Source organism: Macrobrachium rosenbergii, chromosome 43 (assembly GCF_040412425.1).
Source record: "Macrobrachium rosenbergii isolate ZJJX-2024 chromosome 43, ASM4041242v1, whole genome shotgun sequence".
Classification (NCBI taxonomy): Eukaryota; Metazoa; Arthropoda; class Malacostraca; order Decapoda; family Palaemonidae; genus Macrobrachium; species Macrobrachium rosenbergii.
Genome location: NC_089783.1, coordinates 53,708,790 through 53,729,090, shown reverse-complemented (window position 1 = coordinate 53,729,090; position 20,301 = coordinate 53,708,790). Strand labels below are relative to the sequence as shown.

Sequence of the window (20,301 nt, the reverse complement as noted above, 5' to 3'; positions counted from 1 at the left end):
CTTTCAACAGTTTCATTAGTCCCTTAAATTTGCTTAATATAACTCCGTAGGCCTATACTCCTTTAATTTGTATAATCCAGGGCTTTTCCTGTTCCAGTGTTATCTTACAGGGAGTCCATACACCTGTTACTGTTAAGGATATGCCTCAGCTGGAGTTGCTTTAGGTATCCCACGCGTGGCTGGATAAATGACATTATTAAATTTAGGTCTTAAGATCAAGCTCCGGAACCCATCAGGATTATTTAGCGCCCAGTGGCTGGATAAAGCTCCTACCGAGCTCTTAAAAGTCCAGCATACTGTGTACCATGGTAGTCTCAATAGTGTTCTAAAAACCTAGTTCTTTATTTCTGCATGGACAATGGCATTGCTAACCCCTTTTTCGAGTTATAAACTGAAATTCATTGAAATTTTCCTTGCCTTCTTATTCCTTCAATGGATTTCAAGCTTCTAGGTCATCTGTGCAGTCCCGGTCACTGAATATTAACATTAGCACTTCAATCCTTGCTCATATTTACGCCACATCCCTATAGCCCAACTATCTCTTCAAAAGAACGTGCTACAGGTCTTATCATTAAATTACTAAATAGGCCTATTCTGTTCAATAATCGTTCCCTAATACGAATTAATATTTTGATATGGATTCACACAAACTTAATTATCCATGAGCTTTTTTTTTTTAGCTCACTTATCAATATCAACGTAAAACAAATGCAGAATAACTGGTACATAAATATTGCATAGTTTTATACTTTCACGCCTACACCCTGGGCCTACGTTCTACGGGACTAGCGACTGCAGATAATAATGATGACATTGGTCAGTTGTCCAAATAATGGTCAAATAAACCCAGGGAAACGAATATGGAGAATTTTAATATTTCAGGAAAAAGCTCTAGAGCGTTCAGTTCACCAAAAAAAATCGGTTTCTTTGGGTTATCCCGGTGGTATGGCCGAGGTCAAAGGTGAACGGGGGCACAGTAAATTCATCGTCCACTTTTTATGTCCCATGGCCCGAAGGGGGAAAAGGTTTAAAACCATTTATTTTGTACGGTAGCTTCACCACGGTCGGTCTTTCAGACTTTAAATGTGTATCTATACCAAAGATTCAAGTCGTTACCTTATACAAAATTGCTCTCAAGGCAATATTATGTAAGTGTTCACCTAACAGAAAACTTTCAATCAAAGGGGAAAAATATCAATTTAAATTAGGAATCATTTAAAATCGAAACTACATAAATTTAACTGATTATTTCGTTATCATAACATTACGGTCTGTAATCCACTGATGACAGCAATTCTGTAGCACGTACAGAAAAAAATCCCTTTCGCCCCATAAATGATATACTATATATATGAAATCTGAAGTCTTACCTTTTGTTTACGTAAATATTTCGGTGCTTTACTTTAAAACCTAATTTCTTAGCGAGCGGAAGAGCTTATATTGGGAAAAACAGCCCAACAGATATGCCAATCACAGTATTGGATGTCCCCAGACGGTAACCTCTGGCACAGCAACAATATTAACAATACTAATAATGTCAGTAGATTTGTAGGTGAGGCGCATTCAAGTTACACCATTGTAAGCATTTCAAATCTTTATTTATGGGTCCAGCTTCCGCTACACTCTATATCAATAGATAATTGTATCAATGCAGAATTATAAGAACAGTTCTTTAAAACTTGTCTTTCAACAGTCACACCAACATTATAAGTGTCATATTTTTCCCCATTGGAACTTCAGTCAAGCAATTCAAAAACTGGAAACTTTCGTTGTAACTCCACGCATCCGAAGGCAGGATTTCCCCGTCCAACTCGATGGCCTTTGGGTGGTAAATGTATCCAGAGATTTCGATGGCGTATATATTCAGACCAGCAACTGAACCCGAGCCAGTGAGGACGTTAACATTTAGAGTATTCTGAGGAGATGTTGAGAGTCTTAGTAAAAATAATAATAATAATAATAATAATAATAATAATAATAATAATAATAATAATAATAATAATAATAATTCTCCAGCAAAGGCAGGAGATAAAACTCATCCATAAGTCCTTGGATACCTTTTCCTTGGGGCCTGTGGTGGTTGTTTAGTGTCAGAAGGCTCGAGCTGAACACTCAAGGGGCCATCACCAATCTGAAGCATAACATTGTTAACTGCAACGACATCCTGTTGCAGATGAAGCAGAGGAACCCTCCCTTATAGATTCCAGCATTGAACATGCGGTTTTCATTTTCAAGAGAGGCTGTAACACATCCACCCAATGACAACTGGAGAGATCGATCATCAACCTCCAACCACCAAGTTGCCTTCTCAACAAGGAAAAGGCCACTGTAAAAACCTGGAGAATGGCCTTCTACAACTTCTGCAGTGCCTTTCTACTTCACTACTTTAACTTCAGAACTGTACTGGTGCTTGTGAGAGGGAAAGAAATTGGTCCTTGAACAGAATCCTTTATGTCCAGAAGGGCTAATACTATCCAGGGTTCTACTCCATGTTCCTGCAACTTTGCCAGCTAGCAAAACAGACAACCCCATACTCCTGGCATTGGAGGAAGGGGATCAGCAACCTCAGCGATCCAATCCCTTCTTTCACTTTCCTCGATTCCTGGCTACAGCCAGATGAGGATGACAAGTTTCTTTGTGATCCTAAAACATCGAACACTTTGCTGTACCTGAAGCTTAGCTGGAGCTATCTTTGCCCCAAAGCCAGGTTTGAAAGACAACTTGTGATTAAAAGAATCTTGAAAATATGATATTCTCAACTCAACAGCACTGAGCTGTTCATCAGTGAAATTTATGAGACATGCAAGATATTTGCAAGAGAAGAGAGATGTAAGCATGTTTCTCCTAAGAACAAAGTTTAAGAAAGTTTGCCCACATACTCGCATTCTGGCTCACAAGAAGCGTCAAAGCCTTTCCTCCCAATACCAGCAACCTTCTGGTGATAGCCCTGTTGTCCAAAGAAGAGATACCTGTCAAAATGAAGTTTGTCAATGTTCAACCATAGGTCGAGCCACAAGACAGTCCAAGAGATGTGATAGACATGGCCTCTTAGTGTTCATCTCAAAACAAGTGAATGAAGCACTATCCTGACAAAGGCTTACCAGAGGGAGATCATTTATCTGTCTGTCAAATGATGAGTCCAGTGGGAAGACAACATGCCAAGTACATCTGTTCTTAGCAGAGGAAAAAAAAACAACTGAGTGATGATGTAAGGTGAGGGAGGGGGTACCCCCTGCTCATCTCCATCTCTACCAGTTAATAACTTTGTTACTAAGTTCAATAACTGCTACAGCTCATGCTGAAGGAGACTCCTATATAACAGGCAATGGTTTATATTTCTCTATTAACAGAGAAGGATGCATTTAACACAACATAACCTAGGACGCCTGGCCCTTACCTACCCTGAGGGGCTTTGTGTTTCCCACCACCCTCTTCCTAACCTATCCAAGGACACTAAGTTAAAATAAATAATAAGGTTGCGACCTTACTTAATCTAATACACTAGGTCCTTACCTGGCCATGGGCACTTTACTCCATCAATCCCCCACCTAACCTAGCCTAGCCTAGGCACTGTAGATTAAAATTAACAAGGATGCAACCTTACTTAATCTAATGCACATGATCCTTACCTCGCCATGGGGGCTTTGCTCACTCAATCCCCCACCTAACCTAGCCTAGCCTAGGGCACTAAATTAAAATTAAGAGGTTGTGACCTAAAACAAGCAAACCTAACCTAACCTACGATGCCAGGTCCTTACCTGGGCAGATACCTTCAGGCCTCTGGATCTCCCATTAGCATAACTTAGATCATCATGTCCTTCCTTGCCTAGCCTTGCCTAGTACATAGTATCACTCCATAAACCCTGCCTTAATCAGAATCAGAACTTGCTTCAGTATCATGAACACATTTGAATATTTCACCCCAAAAACTCCAATTTTCTACTGAGGTTTCCATTGTGCAATTGTAGAATGTAAGTGTTCCTTTATCTTTAAAACTATACTAATTTTTATCTAATAAAGTGAATGACAGAAACTTTCAAAAGACACTAAAAAAATTCTGATCAGCCACAATAGTACTGGGAACATAGGAGTCACATGTCCGCACAAAATGAACCGAGACAATAAACTGACCCCATTTTTTTCAAGCAACACCTTAATTGTAAAATTCATTTGACTGGTGGAACTTAAAATAAAAGAACCAAATCACATTTCAGCACTGTCCACACTAGGGCATAAAAGAATCCAATCATGAACCTCACTCTCGCAAATGTTAAAACATAAAACTTCGAAAAAGTCCAGGCAGGTAAACTGCTGCAGGTAAATATCTGAGTAGGGTAAACTTGAAATCTTTTTTAGTGTGATTTTTGTAATTTAAGTATATTAGGTCCTGTGGAGACTTACAAACAACGCAAAAAATGCATAGGCAAGGCTATTAAATACCACCATTCAAGTTAAAAAAAAAAAAAAAAAATCACATGAACCAGTCAAAAGCTATTTGCCCTGAATTGTAAACTACTCTCATGTTAAAACAAAAACTGTTAATGCCAAAAGGTTTAATAACTCACTCATGGGGAAGTGTAAAAAAATGTTGATAATGAAACTGATAATGAAATCTAAGTATAAGCCCTTCACACCATACAGTGATTACTGAACATCTGTGATGGCTTGGGCCTGACTGTCAATTAGGAATTAACTGATTTAACTATATGAGGAAACACCCATAAGGATAAATGGCAGAACTTCACCCATAGTATCTTTATACAGCAAACTGTTGGAGTCTGCCATTGCAATTGATTTTATTGTTTTGAATATTCTGGCCCTAGAGTAGTCAACATACCCTATCACATACAAGCATCATCACAACTCAACTCTAAATATCTCCAATCTCTAAACCTATAAAGCATTTCCTCCTAAATATAAAAGAAAAAAATTAACAAATTCCCTCAATTTTTGCAGCTTGGTAACCAACTTCACTCTTTACAACCACCCACTCCAATAAAATGGCGTTTTTCATTTTGCTCTAATTTTGGTCGCTATGATGTCTACAGAAGTGTAGGTTATTAAAAAATACTCACTTTTCAGCAACAGTAAACTGTTGACACTGAAACGCAGTCAAACTGCTCACCAAAGTTTGGGATCACTCAACTAAAACGCATTAAACAAACTAACTGGATATCTCTAAGGTTCCGCCACTAAATGACTGCTTCAATAACCAAGGACTAAATAACGCAAACTCGTCAACACTGTCAAGCAACGAAACCCGAGAATTCCCCACCACAAACCTCACGTAATACTCTCCAACGGTTCACAGGCTCTCTAGCAGGCAACGTTTTACTCTATAAAGTTAGAAAAACTCACTAATTGTACCAGTTTCTCACCTGGCATCTCTAAACCTCGACACCACTCACATCCTCTCCTCAAATAATGGGGACTAAAACCCATATCCCTCTAACGTACTTTTCTTGAAGACCGTTTACCTTTTTCAGTTGGTCTGCTCATACGAGCAAGATCCCATGCTGTCACAAGACGGAATCTATAAACAAGAACATCCCTGTGAAGCCTTTAGAGAGAAATTAAGAAACAAATGAAAAATGACCAACTTATCAAAAAAGCAACCTCCAGATGGTTGGGTGGACTAGGAAGGCAACAGTTCCACTGCATTGAGTGATACTGGTGTTTTCCAGCCGACTATGCATCCTAATATGTATTCAAAATTCCAGAAGTCACAATCACACATTTACCCAAAGATAAGAGGCAAGTATCTTTCTGTTTACAAGCTATCATAGCTGTACGATGATCATCTACGTCAGCTTTATTCAAACACACACACACACTATATATATATATATATATATATATATATATATATATATATATATATATATATATATATATATATATATATATATATAACTCCTGTGCTCACGAAGACTTAGAGTTTTTACCAATCTTGACTTGCGCACTGAAATCGATTACCATCACTGTACTTTGCTGTCTGTAAACAATCCATTATATTTCTATATGGTAAACAATTCTGTTCAAAATCTCGAGCTAGCACGTAGTATGCGATAAGTGTGCAGAGCAATCTTTGTTTGGTTCCTTAATGAGTAAACAAATCAACTATATTTTCTTCATAAAATATAATCTTTTATATACTGGACCTAGTCCTATCCGAATTCAGTCTCAGATAAGTAGAATATAAGAGATGTTAGGCATGCAAGAAATTTCTTAAACTTGAGTTTGTCAGTATTAGCTAGATTCTTCATGACCAAACAACTCTCGCCAAAGATAGCTTAATGATAATCATTCATAAAAGGAAACAGCGAAAACAATATTAGCTCAGGCTACAATAAATCTCACATGCTAATGTAAGTAAATAACTGTATAAATTTCCAGTGAGAAATAAGATAATTTCTTGGTAGCCATTATCAACTTTCTGCTCATGAGATATAAGCAGAACCCTCCTTTTCAAGTGCGTTTTGCTTTGGATATATTCACTCAGAGTTTAGGATCGAGTTATTTTTTCACGATTCTCAATTAAATCAGGACTAAAGTTTATATTTTCCCTGGCGGAAATGTGACACAGGCCCAATCAGTTCTTATGAATAAGATCTGTGCCACTGATGTTATTGGCATTCCTTCAAATACGTACATCAGAAAACGAAGTCACGGCAAAATAAGGCTCCTGCAAGTCGAGATCTGTCTCGCCATCATCCCTGAAGATCTCGCCCGCTGCTGCCAGTGATGAGTTCAAGAACACTTTCAGAACGAAGTCAAAGTTCCGGCTGTGAAAATGAGAAAAATGAACGTGAAAGAACATTCTAACGCAAAATATTTCAAGGATCTTCATTGGACTTCATACCTAAAAATAAAATCCTACTGTAATTTGTTTTGATGTGTGGATTTCTTTGATGAATTTGTAATTCAGTAACGAATTCCTTTAATTATTCGCGCCGTTTTCTGTGAACCGAACAGGAAATGAAACACATGCATTAGAAATATAAGTTAAAAAGGAAATGAAGTGCGCAAGTGAGGGAGGAAATGAAACATCCTGAAGAAAGAGATGTATTGTCAGAGGGGAATACGTTGAGAATACATACATATTGAATAACTTGGTTGCAGACAACTTGGCAAAAGATTGAAATTTTTCATTATTAACAATTAGCATGGTGCAGTAGTTTATTTCTGAGTACACATTGTGATCTCAGCCACTGAGGAGCAAATGGAAAGTAAGACTGAGAACAAATCAACATCACTTCAGAGCAGCATAAATCCAAGGATTTAATTGTTATCGTAAGAATCTTTATGCCAAGCTTCACAGAAGCAGCGTGGCAGGAAAATAAAGGTCTAAATGGCCCATTCAACACAATACTTGATTCATCAGAATAAAAAGAGAAATTGGGAGTTTCAACAGCACTGGCACGCAATGACATTTCAAATAGCTGTTATTTTTCATGGGACATTGTAAAATAATCTTGACTGACCAGAGGAATGACTATATAGTAGTTGGTGCGCACTAACTGGAAATACCCTTCAACGAATCTAAGCACCAGAGAAATGGCACTGAAAGATTTTTGATAACAAAATTAGATAAAATTTTACATTAGTGGGTGGTATTTTTTTATATAAATTTCCACTTCAGATTTTTACTACTTGAGACGAGGCCAAAACGAATGCTTTATACACTCATTCACTCTGGGGTGCTGGAACCTTTTCGAAGGCCATTGTCATTCGCAACAAACCCCTAAGGTCTGTTGAAAGTATTACTCATTTTTTTAATACTGGTGTTCACGAAGTTTCAGTCCCCCCCTCTTCAATCAGGCATAGACCAGGTATGTGGGGGAGGGAGAGGTGAACTAATAACAAACTGGCAGAGGAATATCGGATGAAGCTCTAAAAAAAAAAAAGCATCAAACAAAAGGAACTGCAACGAACAAATCTTGCATTTTCCTCATACCCTGAAAACTGTGACCTCGAGTTTTTAAAAACTGTTTATTGAACTGATATTCATTATGCTTTTGGTGCCTGGGTTCTTCTTAGATTCCGGTGATTTCTGTTAACCCGTCTGATTACGTAATCTCTGTTTTCTAATATATAAGTAGACTTTTGGCTATCTGTTCTAATGTCCGCAAAAACCTGTAATATAATCGCCTTCATATTCATTTGTGTCAGCTGTTTCATATCTAATGCAACACAAATTCCTGTCTAAGGCGCACAAATTAACCAAAATATTTGCAAGTTTTTTCTAGAGACACTCGGTACAGGTTTCCCTTGCTTTTCCAGTTATGAAGCATAGATACTCTATCACCACCATTCAAGAGGCCATCAAGTAGACTGTTTCAGTGTCTCGTGCTGGTTGACAGCAGTTGATAATTGCGAACTGTGCCTTCCTCCATTAAATCAAATGTGTTTTTACACAGCTCATTCTTTCTTCCTATCACTATAATAATACTTTCAACTATTTCCCTGTTATCAGACGTTTTTCAAAATCCGAAGTTTTATGATCATTTTGCCAATTTGTATCTGTAGATACATTTTCGATATTCCAATAAGAGCTGAGTTTCTCAAACTGTCGTGAATAAATAAATAATCCATCTTACGTAAATGACAAGCACACACACACACAGAGAGAGAGAGAGAGAGAGAGAGAGATGATCAGACCAAGAGAGAGAGAGAGAGAGAGAGCTAAGTTTCTCAAACGTGAATAAATAAAGAGAGAGAGAGAGAGAGAGAGAGAGAGAGAGAGACGTTTTTCAAAATCCGAAGTTTTATGATCATTTTACCAAAAAATTTGTATCTGTACATTTTCGATATTCCAATAAAAGCTAAGTTTCTCAAACTATCGTGAATAAATAAATAATCCATCTTACGTAAATGACAAGCACAGAGAGAGAGAGAGAGAGAGAGAGAGAGAGAGAGAGAGAGAGAGAGAGAGAGAGAGAGAGAGAGATCCGATTTGTTTTCCTCCTTCGGTCTCTCAAACTGAGCAATACCTCCATCGCCCTCTCTCGAAACCTTTTCCGTATGCGAATGAGCATTTATAATCTTGATTGTTTTAGGAAGCGTCCAATTGACTGAGAAAAAGCACCCGCATTGTCGAGAGCTGTAATACCTTTTAGCTGTAGTAAGCTCACATTGCTGGACTGGGATAATGTTCCCCCCGAGGAAAAAGTAGGGAAGCTCATCCAGAGGTGCCTTGACTTCCAGAGTGGCAGGTCCTGTAACCACCTTCAGGCCGACGGTGTCATACCACTCACCCTAAAGTGGGAGATAAAGGAATGAAGGGCATGTTTATACAGATTTTCTCAGATGAACAGCCTAAAAAATGTCCTATGCATCTCAGAATTACATTAATACAGAAAATGAACAAAAATAATGACGAAAAATGCAAGCTATTCATTGTTTTGTGTATCATTTAGTATTTGGGAATATCCAGTGCCTGCAGTACAATGATAATTTTATCAAATGCACCAGATTGGTACCCTAGACCTGGGAGCAAGGCCTTGATTCTTATGATAAAATAATTTTAAAGTGTGTATAGTATTCTATTTACCTATTAACATTTTGAGACTCAAAATTATGTCCTAATCTCTTAGTAATAACTACCTTAATGTGAAATCTTTTCCAACCACATTTCTCCATGCTCACATGGCAGCCTGTAAATTTTTGAACAAGTAGTCTCGTATTGGAACAAACATCTCCAAGGTTAAAGAAAACGGGGAGACGCTGAACACGAAGAGGCAGTTAATCAGATTTCCCTAAGTAAAAGTTCGCCTTGCTACTGCAGATATACCTGTTGCAAGTAGCTACCAAACAGTCTGTCCCAGACATTTTCTTTTCTAAACTGATCGTGTGCTTCAGGAAATATAACTTTAATATTTTTTCTTTCATCGACAGCTTACTTCATTTTGTTTTATCCAGCCGATTCTTTTTTTTGAACTCATAACCATTTCCTAACCTTGGAGCAACAGACAATGTTCGAAGGTTTGTACTTTTGTCCTAATACTGGATATTTCTTCTGCATCTCACTCAGCCTCATTTATCATTCATCTCCGCTTTTAGTTTCTGTTTTAAGAAATTCTAGTCTTTTAACGTGTGTCTAATCACATTCTTCTTCTTCTTCTCTCTCTCTCTATCTCTCTTCAATTCTGCTCCCACCACACGACTCCCAGTTTAGTAACAACTACATCTCAATGTTCTACCAATGTGTTAGATGGAAAATACGCATTCTCCTACTTTTGGAAAATAGACTGTCCTGCTGGTCGCTCCTTCAGTGATTACTGGGGCCACCATGATTCCGTCTCCCCAGAAGAACTGGTCGTCAACCTCCAAGGCTCTGGTGTCGCTCAGAAACTGGCTGAAGACCGGGCGAGCCACGGACTCTCCATAGAGATGAGCCTGGAAAAGGCAAGACTCATAGCTAAGTAGATAGCGTTCGTCAGCGAGTATCATAAATAATAGTATTCTCTCTCTCTCTCTCTCTCTCTCTCTCATTTTCATAGAATTGAAATGGCAATATACAATCAGAATCAAGATACTCATCCTAATTCATGTGCTAATAAAATTTTCAGCATTGTAAAAGAACTATTCCTCAGGAAATACGATAAGATTGTACTACTACTACTACTACTACTACTACTACTACTACTACTACTACTACTACTACTAATAATAATAATAATAATAATAATAATAATATAATAATAATAATAATAATAATAATGAGGGAGATGATGACTGCAGTAGTAGTAATTGTGGCAAAGGCACACAACTCACTCAACATTTAGTATTACTAACTGTAAAGTTTTCCATTGCCTGTAATTATGCACTCCATATTCAATTCAATAATAAAATCTTCAGAAAAATATATCAGTGTTTGCCTCAGAAGCCACGGCTTCAGGTTATCAGAGAGATCAGGGCAGGAGGTACCAAAAACCAGTGCCCTAACGCACATTGGATGGCTACAAGAAAGCTGTGATGTGATAACGTTTGCAATCAGTAGGCCTATGTTGCGTAGAGTGATTCACTGGTAACTTCCTAGAATGTGAACGGTTGTAACTGTTAATACAAGGGTAGAACTTTGGGTGACTGTTCGAAGGATCACGTTACTTTCCTTTTAAAAGGGTAAAAGCTGATGAGATACTACAATGCGTAATCATAGAGACAAATACGCCAGCGAGAAAAGATCAACTGGAACCACAAAATCCAAACGTACTCTCCTGAAGAGCGAGTAGAGATAAGGCAGGTGGTAGTAACGGTCAAAAAGGTACTTCGACGATGTCTCCGCCACTTCGGGCCAGGCAGTCGGGTCTTGAGCGACCTCGCCGCAGTTGTGATTACGGCTGTGAATGAATTAATATGAAACGAATTAATACGAGATGAACAGCGGTAGTTCTACAGAAAAGTTCCGCGCGGCGCTGTGTTTAGTACCACCCCCTCGGGGGTGAACGTGACGACATAAAAGACTGCAAATTTCTCAAATTACCTCACCTGTACTGCATTACAGACACCCTTTTCTAAACTGTTCGTTCAAAAAACTGATTAGTAAACAATATCTCCGTGCGGATCTCTTCTATAGAACTACCTGAATAGCATTCAAATGATTAGTAATTACGAATGGGGTAAGGGACAGTGTAACCAAATCTAAAAGCCTAATCATGAGCAACAGTAAGATCCTGCGGACATTTCTCCTTAAACGCTCTTCTGCAACAGATTCTTTTTTTTTTTTTTTTTTTTTACAAGAGCTCTCTCCCAAATCCTGAATAGCTGCCCGCATTTTTTCGCCCTTTCTCTCATAAGCCCGTAACTCTTATATTTTGTGTCTCTCAACAAGTTTACTTTGATGTTCTCTTCATCTCTTGGGTTCTGTACCTTTTATAAGCTCTTTTTCTGAAAGTCTCCCTCTTTTTAACATTCTGATTCTCTTATCTGCTCTCTCTTTTGCTTCTGATCCTTTTAATCTTCTCGACTCTTAGATTCTGCTCCTCTTAACTCTTTTTCCTCTTAACTTCAGATCCTCTAAGTCTCTTTGACCCACCAGATTTTACTCCTTTTAACTTCTTTTCCCTCTTAGACCTACTTCCTTAAAGTCTCCCTTTTACCGCTTACAAAGGTCACCTGATTTTGCGTTACCAGATCACTGATGTGTTTTTTCAAAGACCATCGCCATTTCCTGTAAGAATTAAGTGCATTTATGGAAACTATCAGAAACCTGTGGCAACGTCTGCCGACAAAATGATTTAAACCTGGCTGGTTCCAACACTACATTGTTTTTTCAAAGACCATCGCCATTTCCTGTAAGAATTAAGTGCATTTATGGAAAATATCAGAAACCCGTGGCAACGTCTGCCGACAAAATGATTTAAACCTGGCTGGTTCCAACACTACATTCAGTCACCTGTACGGGTAGAAGGCTCCGAGCTGCATCCATCTGGCGCAGAGCTCCATGGTCGCGTTGCCGTTGAAACCGCAGATGTCTGCTCCGACCATAGGTATGCCGAACAGGTTGAATTCCAATATGCCTGTAATGGTAGCAGACGTGCAATCACGAAGACCTGAACTGCTTTTTTAAAATTCGAGCTAATGAGTCATCCAAGCTGTAGATCTCGACCCTGTTCGATGTAGTTTTCCTTTTATACTCTCTACTATAAGATTTCAACACCTGTATAATGAAAGCGACCGTTGGTAGCCTGCCAGAAATTTTAAATAAATATGATAACATAATTCCTATTTTTCTTTCACACATGATTCAACGACAGCCGTCTTTTGGCAACAGATAAATCATTCGCTGAGCGAGCACTTTCCTACAGCAAACCATTAAAATCTTTTTTAGCTTTCAAATGAAAGCTTATCCTCTCGCTAGAAAGGGATGATCACTGGTCCGCTTTTGTTACGTCTGTTATGGTCATTTGTTTTTCAATAAATGGCAAGAATTTACGCGAATCTGAAAAAGGTATCAATTTTTAATTCCCATAATAGTTTTTTTTTTTTTTTTTTTTTTTTGCATAGCAGTCGTTAGTTTCATCATGTCTTCATATCTTTGAAATTCTCCTAATGTACTAAACTGTTTACAAACAAGGGTTGATCGTTAAATTAATGCCTCTGTCTTCCAAAAATGAAAACGAAAAGTAACCGAAACTTGAACAGGCAACAAGGGTTAAGTGAGGTCCAGTTGTCAACTGATGCTTATTATCTGCGTTGATATTCAGCCACAAAAATTTGCGCTCGGACAGAAGTGGACGCCAGTTTCGCTACAGAAAACACGAATTTTCCGTGACCACAAATTTCAATTAAATCTATTTTCAGCAAGGTACTTTACGGTATGCTTAACTCCGAAGTCTTATATCCTAGTATTTTTCTTTGTGCAGCTGTGATTGCTGGGGTAGCAACTGTAAAAATGAGCAAACGTCTTCTGCAATAGGATGTAAATGCTTGGGTCAGTTTCAAACACAACAACTACCAATGTAACAAAGGCCCGTGGTGACACGAATACTTAGCACCACTAATAATATTTTTCTGAATTTCACCACTGAAAGAAAGGCCAGGCCTTCTAACATAAGCTGCAATGTAAGGACATACAGTACGCCTTCACCTTACGAACACTGTCAGTACTACAGGATCACCTATACCTCATTCAGATACAGCTTTAACAGTTGAACCTACCAATGATCGACATCTTCAGGTGTTCCCATTTGGAGCTATTATCGCCCAGCCAGTGAAAACCGTACTTCCCGGACCCAGGGAACGTTGAACGGGTGAGTATCATGGGTCTCTTTCCGGGATTCATAGACCTCATCGCCCTCGTCACGAAAAAGAATTAATTACATTTGGAAATTACAGAAGTCTTATATGAATATAATGTAAAAATGAATGGGGAATACAGATTTTTATTACATATAGGCCTACCGTGTAAGGCAGTTGTAAATCTATACACAAAACACAACCCTGCTTTAATGGTTTCTGCTTACTTGTACGTGGCCACAGTGTGTGACCATCCGTAAAGAGAGTGGACATCGTAATGAAGATATTGATTCGCTCCGTCCGTTTGATTCCCTGACATACATATCGTTGTCTCGCTGAGTCAAGAGGAAATTTAAAAATTAGTACTGGATGGCAATTAACAAATACAGTAAAAACTACCTTATTAAGAGCAATAACTCTTAGCGATTTATCAGAAAACTAAAATAAAGGGGAACTATGCACAGTCTCTCACAGAATTGTTACTGGAATCTCGGCAACACCAGAAATCCTAGATGGTTACGAGTTAAATTTTACAAGTTCATATTTTTTGATACAATCAAAATACAGAGCTTTCCTTTTGCTGTAACGCGAAGGATCATATCTTCAGGATTTTTCATATCTAAAAGGCTTTCAATTACCAAAATAATAACAGTAGGCCTACATGTTGCACACAAAAAGTAACACAACTAATCAATATAGTCATCGAGTGTGTCCCACACTTTTGAAATATATAACTTAAGATCAGCTGATTAGATGCAATGATCAAACTGTAAAACCATTAGGCTTCAGGGTCAAAGATAACTCAATTGGACTAAATCAGCATAAAATGTCATCATTCTAGTTGAATTTTAACTCACACACTAAAGGCCAAGAGCTGGGACCTAATGAGGTCATTCAGCGCTGAAAGGAAAACTGAGAGTAAGAGGTTTAAAAGGTGTAACAGGAGGAAAACCTAGCAGTTGTACTACTGAAAATTGTTGGAAGGTGGACAGTAAAATGGAAGAAAGAACTTACGACCTTGAGAACGCGCCTCAAAATTCGTTGCATTTCAAGGCAAACAGATCTTTGACTTATAAGCTACAGACTGATGTCATTCTGGAACTTCCCATAGAATTCATGCTAGAGATATAAAACAGAGAGGTGTCACCACAACTACTGTCCACCATGGCTCAAGGATTGCCCTTCTAACCACTCTGATTCCAGACCATAACAATTTTTTTCGTCATTTGCATATTTCCTTTTGCTAAAGATACGTACATCAATGACAAGGGTATTATTGTCCTCTGAGCTTTTGCTTCGAGTTCAGGGTAAACTTAAAATCTGAGCTTTGCACGTTTAACTAATAATTTTTATATCTCTGTCTCAGTAACTCCAAATAAGTGGAATGATCCAGATGCCTTACCTGATCCTTTTGCTGACGCTGCCACCCGTACGAGTCATTACGGTTGGATACGGCGGGCTGTCGTACTTATTATCGGGGCATTGAAGATCCGTCTTATTTGGGTAGTTGCTACCTTCGGCTCCAAATGGATTTGTCCCGAAGTTGGTAACCTCGTTCATGTCAATCCATATGCCGTCGTAGTTGATATCCTGGTCAAAATACTTTCATGTTGGATACACGACATCGAATTTCGTGGAACGTGAATAAAAGAAACCTTAAAACGAAAAATGACTGCCAGAAACTCATGTTGATGACATTCTCTGCGATTAGAAATGGCCCCGAAGTGTCTGATGGGAAAAGGTGTTTCTGAACGATATTTCTTTTCCCGTGAAATTCTGTATTAAATAATGGCGGATGGTAGAATTAGAAAACGAAATAATAGTCAGAAGCGTTGAAAAAGTGAACATATCTCCAGCATGAGTTTCCTAATCTTGAACTGATGTATATATAGTATATGTATAAATATGTGTATATATGTACAAATGTATATATAAGCTACAAATATCTTTTAACATCCATTTCACTATGCACTGGGAATAACTCACACCCAAAGGGAATTGCAAGTGACAAGTAACAAGTGTCGAATTCAGCTACTCAGTTTACCTTCCGAAACATGTCAAGCTCATTGCCCCACCATTCCAGCGCGGCGGGATTAAGGAAGTCTGGAAATACAGTTGGGAAACTGGGCCACACTCTCCCGACCATATAGCTGCCCCAAGAAGGATCCTGGTCATCTGGGATGTAAGTCTCTGAGAGCCATTTGATGAACACATCCGCTTCTTTTCCTCTCTGACCAGGCGGGTATTCATCGAAGTCAGAGGCGATGGGAGGGTCCTGGACGATGACACTTTTTACAACACTGGTGGCTTTCGTATACTGGTACTTCTGGATTCACAGTCATTAATCTTTAAAAGTGCAACGAATAAATTTAATAAATGCTAACTTCTTTCTGATGTGGCAACCGTTGGAATTGGAATATAAAAGTTCGGCCAGAGGTCGAGCGCTTGGGGCCTATGAGGTCACTCAGCGCTGGAAGGGAAATCGCGATAAAGGAGGTTTGAGAGGTGTAACAGGAGGAAAACCTCGCAGTTGCACTACGAGGAAAGATATTGTAAACGTAGGTACAGTATAAGGAATGAAAGGGGTTGCAGCTAGAGGCCGAGGGGGCCCGCTGCAAAGAACTCCAGGTAATGCCCAGAGTGCACCGCATGAGGTGGGCTGATAGCACTACACCCCTACGAGAGATGTGGGAACCTTGTTAATCTTTTTAAAATGTGATGACCAATGTTTTCATCGCTTACAGTGAGCCATGATATTTCATATCCGACTTTGCCATAACTCTAGCATGTGAATATTACAGAAAAAAAGAAATTATCATGAAAGTGATTTCTACCGAACAGGAATCACAGTGCCGCGCAAAATGGTCACAATAAGAACGCAATGAAAAAAATCTTACCAGAATGACGGTAACTTTCAGAGTGTCGTTGTGCAGTTCTTCAATAAACTCGGGCAAGTCTTTCCAGTCCGTCTGATCGTAAGTGAAGTCTCGACGGTCGTACATGTAGTTGACGTCGAAAAACTGGACATCCTGGGAAAGGAGTGGGAAAGAAATCATACAAATGCTACACGTGATGGCAATACTGTCGTTTTCAGACCGAACGAAAGTTTCAGTCGCATTTTTTATGAATTGCAGTATTTCATCCGTGTTGAGAAACTCGGGGGAGTGATTGATTCTACAGTAACTTATCATGTGTCATATTCTATGAAACTCATCTGAAAATACTGCATGGAAACTGCCTAAGCTTGATAATTTAGTCGAGACATTTACAGACTCTACTGCTTTAATTATCATCACGGGTGTTTCCACGAAGCGGTAATAAATGACGAAAAATTTTACTTCAGTTGATGAAATGAAAACATCAAGACGCTACAATGCACGCAAGTGATCTCAGCTACGTCCCTACGCAGGAGAGTAGCAGCTCCTCTCACCCGACTTTTGAATTAGGACTAAACTTGCTTGAGAGACTCTCCTGCAATAACCTAAGGTTTATAACCGCAGACGTTGCTGATCCTTTTTCTGGAATGGAAAACGACCACCCTCCATTACTCTTCCTAAACAAAATTCTCTCCTCTGATGTACCTGTGTTTATCTGAGGGCTTTGTCTGCATGTAGCTGGTGAAATACTTTCTATCAAGTCTAGAACTTATCCTCTCAGTAAATCGTTGCTGTTCCGAAGTCAATTTACGATCAGAATGAATCCCTTCACCTATCTCTACCTTAGGCTTACCTGTCGGATTTCGTATAATTTCATGTACTCCCGGATTTTCCTCACTTCTTCAGGGTTCTGATACCCATCTCGGCTGAGGTGGAAACCCAGTGACCAATATGGAGGCATAACTGGAAGCCCAATCATCTGAACAAAAGAGATAAAAATATTTAATAATGACCAGCCATGGCAGTCACGAGACGCATTCGCTCACTCACTCGACTGGCTCTCGATTTTCGACCCTCACTGAGAACCACTGGCTCTCACACCAGGCCACCCACTCTCATTCTTGTCTTCGGAAGACGGAAATATCAGCCCTGTCATGAGAAAATGCTACGTGCTTATTTTCCCAAGACTAAGTAGTTTCCTCTAACCGGTCCTAAGTTCGAAATCAGCACTGTCGACAAAAACTGGCTGCAGGATTTTTGCCAACGTAAAACTCCCAATCTAGTCGTTTTCATGTGCTTAGCTGACGTGGAAGTGTGTGAAAGTTCTGACTCAAAAATTACTGATTTCATTTCTTCTTTTGTAAGAGATTTGCAGTAGAAATACTCGGCTGTGATGTTATATTTAGACAATTTTAGAACGTTTAGAAAGATCGTAGCAAGGGAGTATAAAAACCCCAGCAGATCCGTGCGCGGGCGCGCGCCCTCTTTCTCTTAGACACGAACCACATCAGACGCCCAGCAGGTGGGGTCTTAATTGATAAGTTGGTTGCTGATCGAATCTCGTTAGCAAGCTACAGTAAGTCCAGATGCAGCATTTGTATTGGGTTTAGTGGACGCCATCCATGAATTGTTAAGTCGTGTAACACGTCCAGTTCTTGCTTTGTATATTCGCGCTCGATTACGATGCTTCGTAAGTAAGTTTTGTGAAACTTAAGGTAATTTTTGTCTGATAGTGTCAAGCGACCCACACGTGGTCCAGAATTCTTCCCTTGTCAGTAAAGTCTCTTTAAAATGTCATTTGTAGCGAAATTTACCTTGTAAAGTGTAATGTCAAGCTCTGAGTATCTTTGTGCAATCCATTTTTTCTGTAAATTCAGTTCATGTGACGTGGCCCTCAACGTTGTTAACCCAGCTGTAATCAATGGTGAAGTAATGTATGCGTAAGTTGGTTGTGTCATTTTTTTTTAAAGTAACGTAGGCTAAATGTGCATACCTCGGGTAGATGTCTTGCTAGATTTTATTTTTGTCATAAAATGTAAAAATGCCTTTGTCTGGATAGCCACCTCGTGTGAGTTTTGGTTCGGAGTCAGTCTCTTGTATGATTACCACGAACCAGAGATTTTATGGATCCTGACGATTGCGTATCCCAGCCCAAAACATCGGGCACATAACTAAAAATACAGTTTACGTCGAGACATTTCTCGACAAGCACTGTTACTACGAAACTATTGCTTTTTAAATATGTTCGGATCCAACATGTGCGTGTGAATGTACTATACCTTATCACGATATAATTACCAAAAAAGATGAACGGATTTTATTCTATCTGGAGTGACATAGAATTCACCAATAATTGTCGAAGCATACAAGCTAATACACCGTTTCTATTTGCTCTGTCATGGCAAAACTCTAGACTTACAAAGAGAATAAATCCTCTTCTCATCACGGAAGATTTTTCCAGATACTTACATTAACATATTGCCGATTGACGTCTTCCAAAGTAGGTCCTAGAAAAATATGAAGGTCAATAATGCCTCCGATTGTACGTAAGGTCAGGGCAGGGGATCCAAAGTCAAGCATGAAGGTTGAGTACTCTGTTAAGAGAGAAAGTTTAACATCAGAGAGATCTGGGAAGTCTGTTAAAACAGATAAATTAGTACCCGGTGGATAGAAGGGGCAAGTCTCATGCATTTTGTTATTTAAATGAATAGAAAACAAAGAAAAATGCTCAATTATTTCAGAAGACAGACAAGCAGAGGTACAAATGTAGAGGTTTGCAATTTCATCTGTTAAAAAGTGGTCTAAAGAGACAAGAACCTTTTCTTCAACAATTACTGAAAACGCCAACTGATTTTAGGAAATTGAAGGGAAGCGTCGTGTATAAACAAATCATGAAAGAACCATTACAGAACCGACAAAAAGCAGATATTCGCTAAAAAGCAGACTTAAGAAAGGGCTGTAAAGTGAGCCTAGCAAAACGGAACAGGAGCTCCAGGGTTTAAAGCAATGATTAGTGACTCCCCAAGGGACACTTACCCATCGCATTCGAGTTGTAGAAGAGAACAGAATGAGCCTCCTCGGTTGTGTGGTCCACAATGACATAGTATGGCTGATGTCCGTACAGATTTACAACTTCCTGGTGTAAGATTATCATCGTTACTCAAAACTTTCATACATTCAAGGGTGATAGGTAGAAACCAAAAAATTCCTTTTAACTTGTTAAGAAAGATTCTGCAGAATGGGATGGCCATGGGCGAAGAGAAGATAGCAAAGCATAAAAGGGACTTTGGAAGGCAAATGAAGATGGACATAACACGCACAAGAAATCATACTGTAAATTTCAAAAAATAAAGAAAATAAGGATCTGGTTGGTCTCAAAGGGTTACTCGCAGTCTCTCCAGTCAAAAACGGTAACATTACGAAGTTTCTTTTAATATTAATAAACAAAAATGAACTGTAATGGTTGGTCACCACGGGACACATTTTGAGATGTGTATCTCGATGAAACTCGATTAACGTCGGAAAGTCATTTCTATTGGTCAGTTATTCAAATTCTACAGCTTCATGATTGTCACTGTCCTTCGACTATATCGAAATGTATTGTTGTCTTTATTTACATTATTATTAGTCTTTCGCAATTTTTCTCTGATTTTGATCAAACCTTGTACGTATGTACCTTCGTGAT

The 20,301-nt window shown here is 38.9% G+C and overlaps 1 protein-coding gene across 2 annotated transcripts in view; it reads right to left on the bottom strand.

Annotated features, from left to right (window-relative positions):
• Window positions 1–1,576: 1,576 nt before the first annotated feature.
• The window catches only part of LOC136828921 (sucrase-isomaltase, intestinal-like), a 31,492-nt gene continuing 12,767 nt past the window's right edge, over window positions 1,577–20,301 (bottom strand). The window contains exons 6-19 of one of the 2 annotated variants that reach the window (XM_067087254.1): window positions 19,653–19,752; window positions 19,086–19,210; window positions 17,470–17,595; window positions 16,638–16,769; window positions 15,785–16,015; window positions 15,143–15,330; window positions 13,968–14,075; window positions 13,663–13,799; window positions 12,398–12,521; window positions 11,216–11,342; window positions 10,237–10,398; window positions 9,113–9,258; window positions 6,653–6,785; window positions 1,577–1,915 (exon numbers count right to left, since the gene is read on the bottom strand). In XM_067087254.1, coding sequence (XP_066943355.1) covers window positions 1,694–1,915; window positions 6,653–6,785; window positions 9,113–9,258; window positions 10,237–10,398; window positions 11,216–11,342; window positions 12,398–12,521; window positions 13,663–13,799; window positions 13,968–14,075; window positions 15,143–15,330; window positions 15,785–16,015; window positions 16,638–16,769; window positions 17,470–17,595; window positions 19,086–19,210; window positions 19,653–19,752 — 2,061 coding nt within the window. In that variant the 3' untranslated portion in view covers window positions 1,577–1,693. The remainder of the gene's footprint in view (window positions 1,916–6,652; window positions 6,786–9,112; window positions 9,259–10,236; window positions 10,399–11,215; window positions 11,343–12,397; window positions 12,522–13,662; window positions 13,800–13,967; window positions 14,076–15,142; window positions 15,331–15,784; window positions 16,016–16,637; window positions 16,770–17,469; window positions 17,596–19,085; window positions 19,211–19,652; window positions 19,753–20,301) is intronic. The other variant, XM_067087255.1, reaches the window with a different exon arrangement.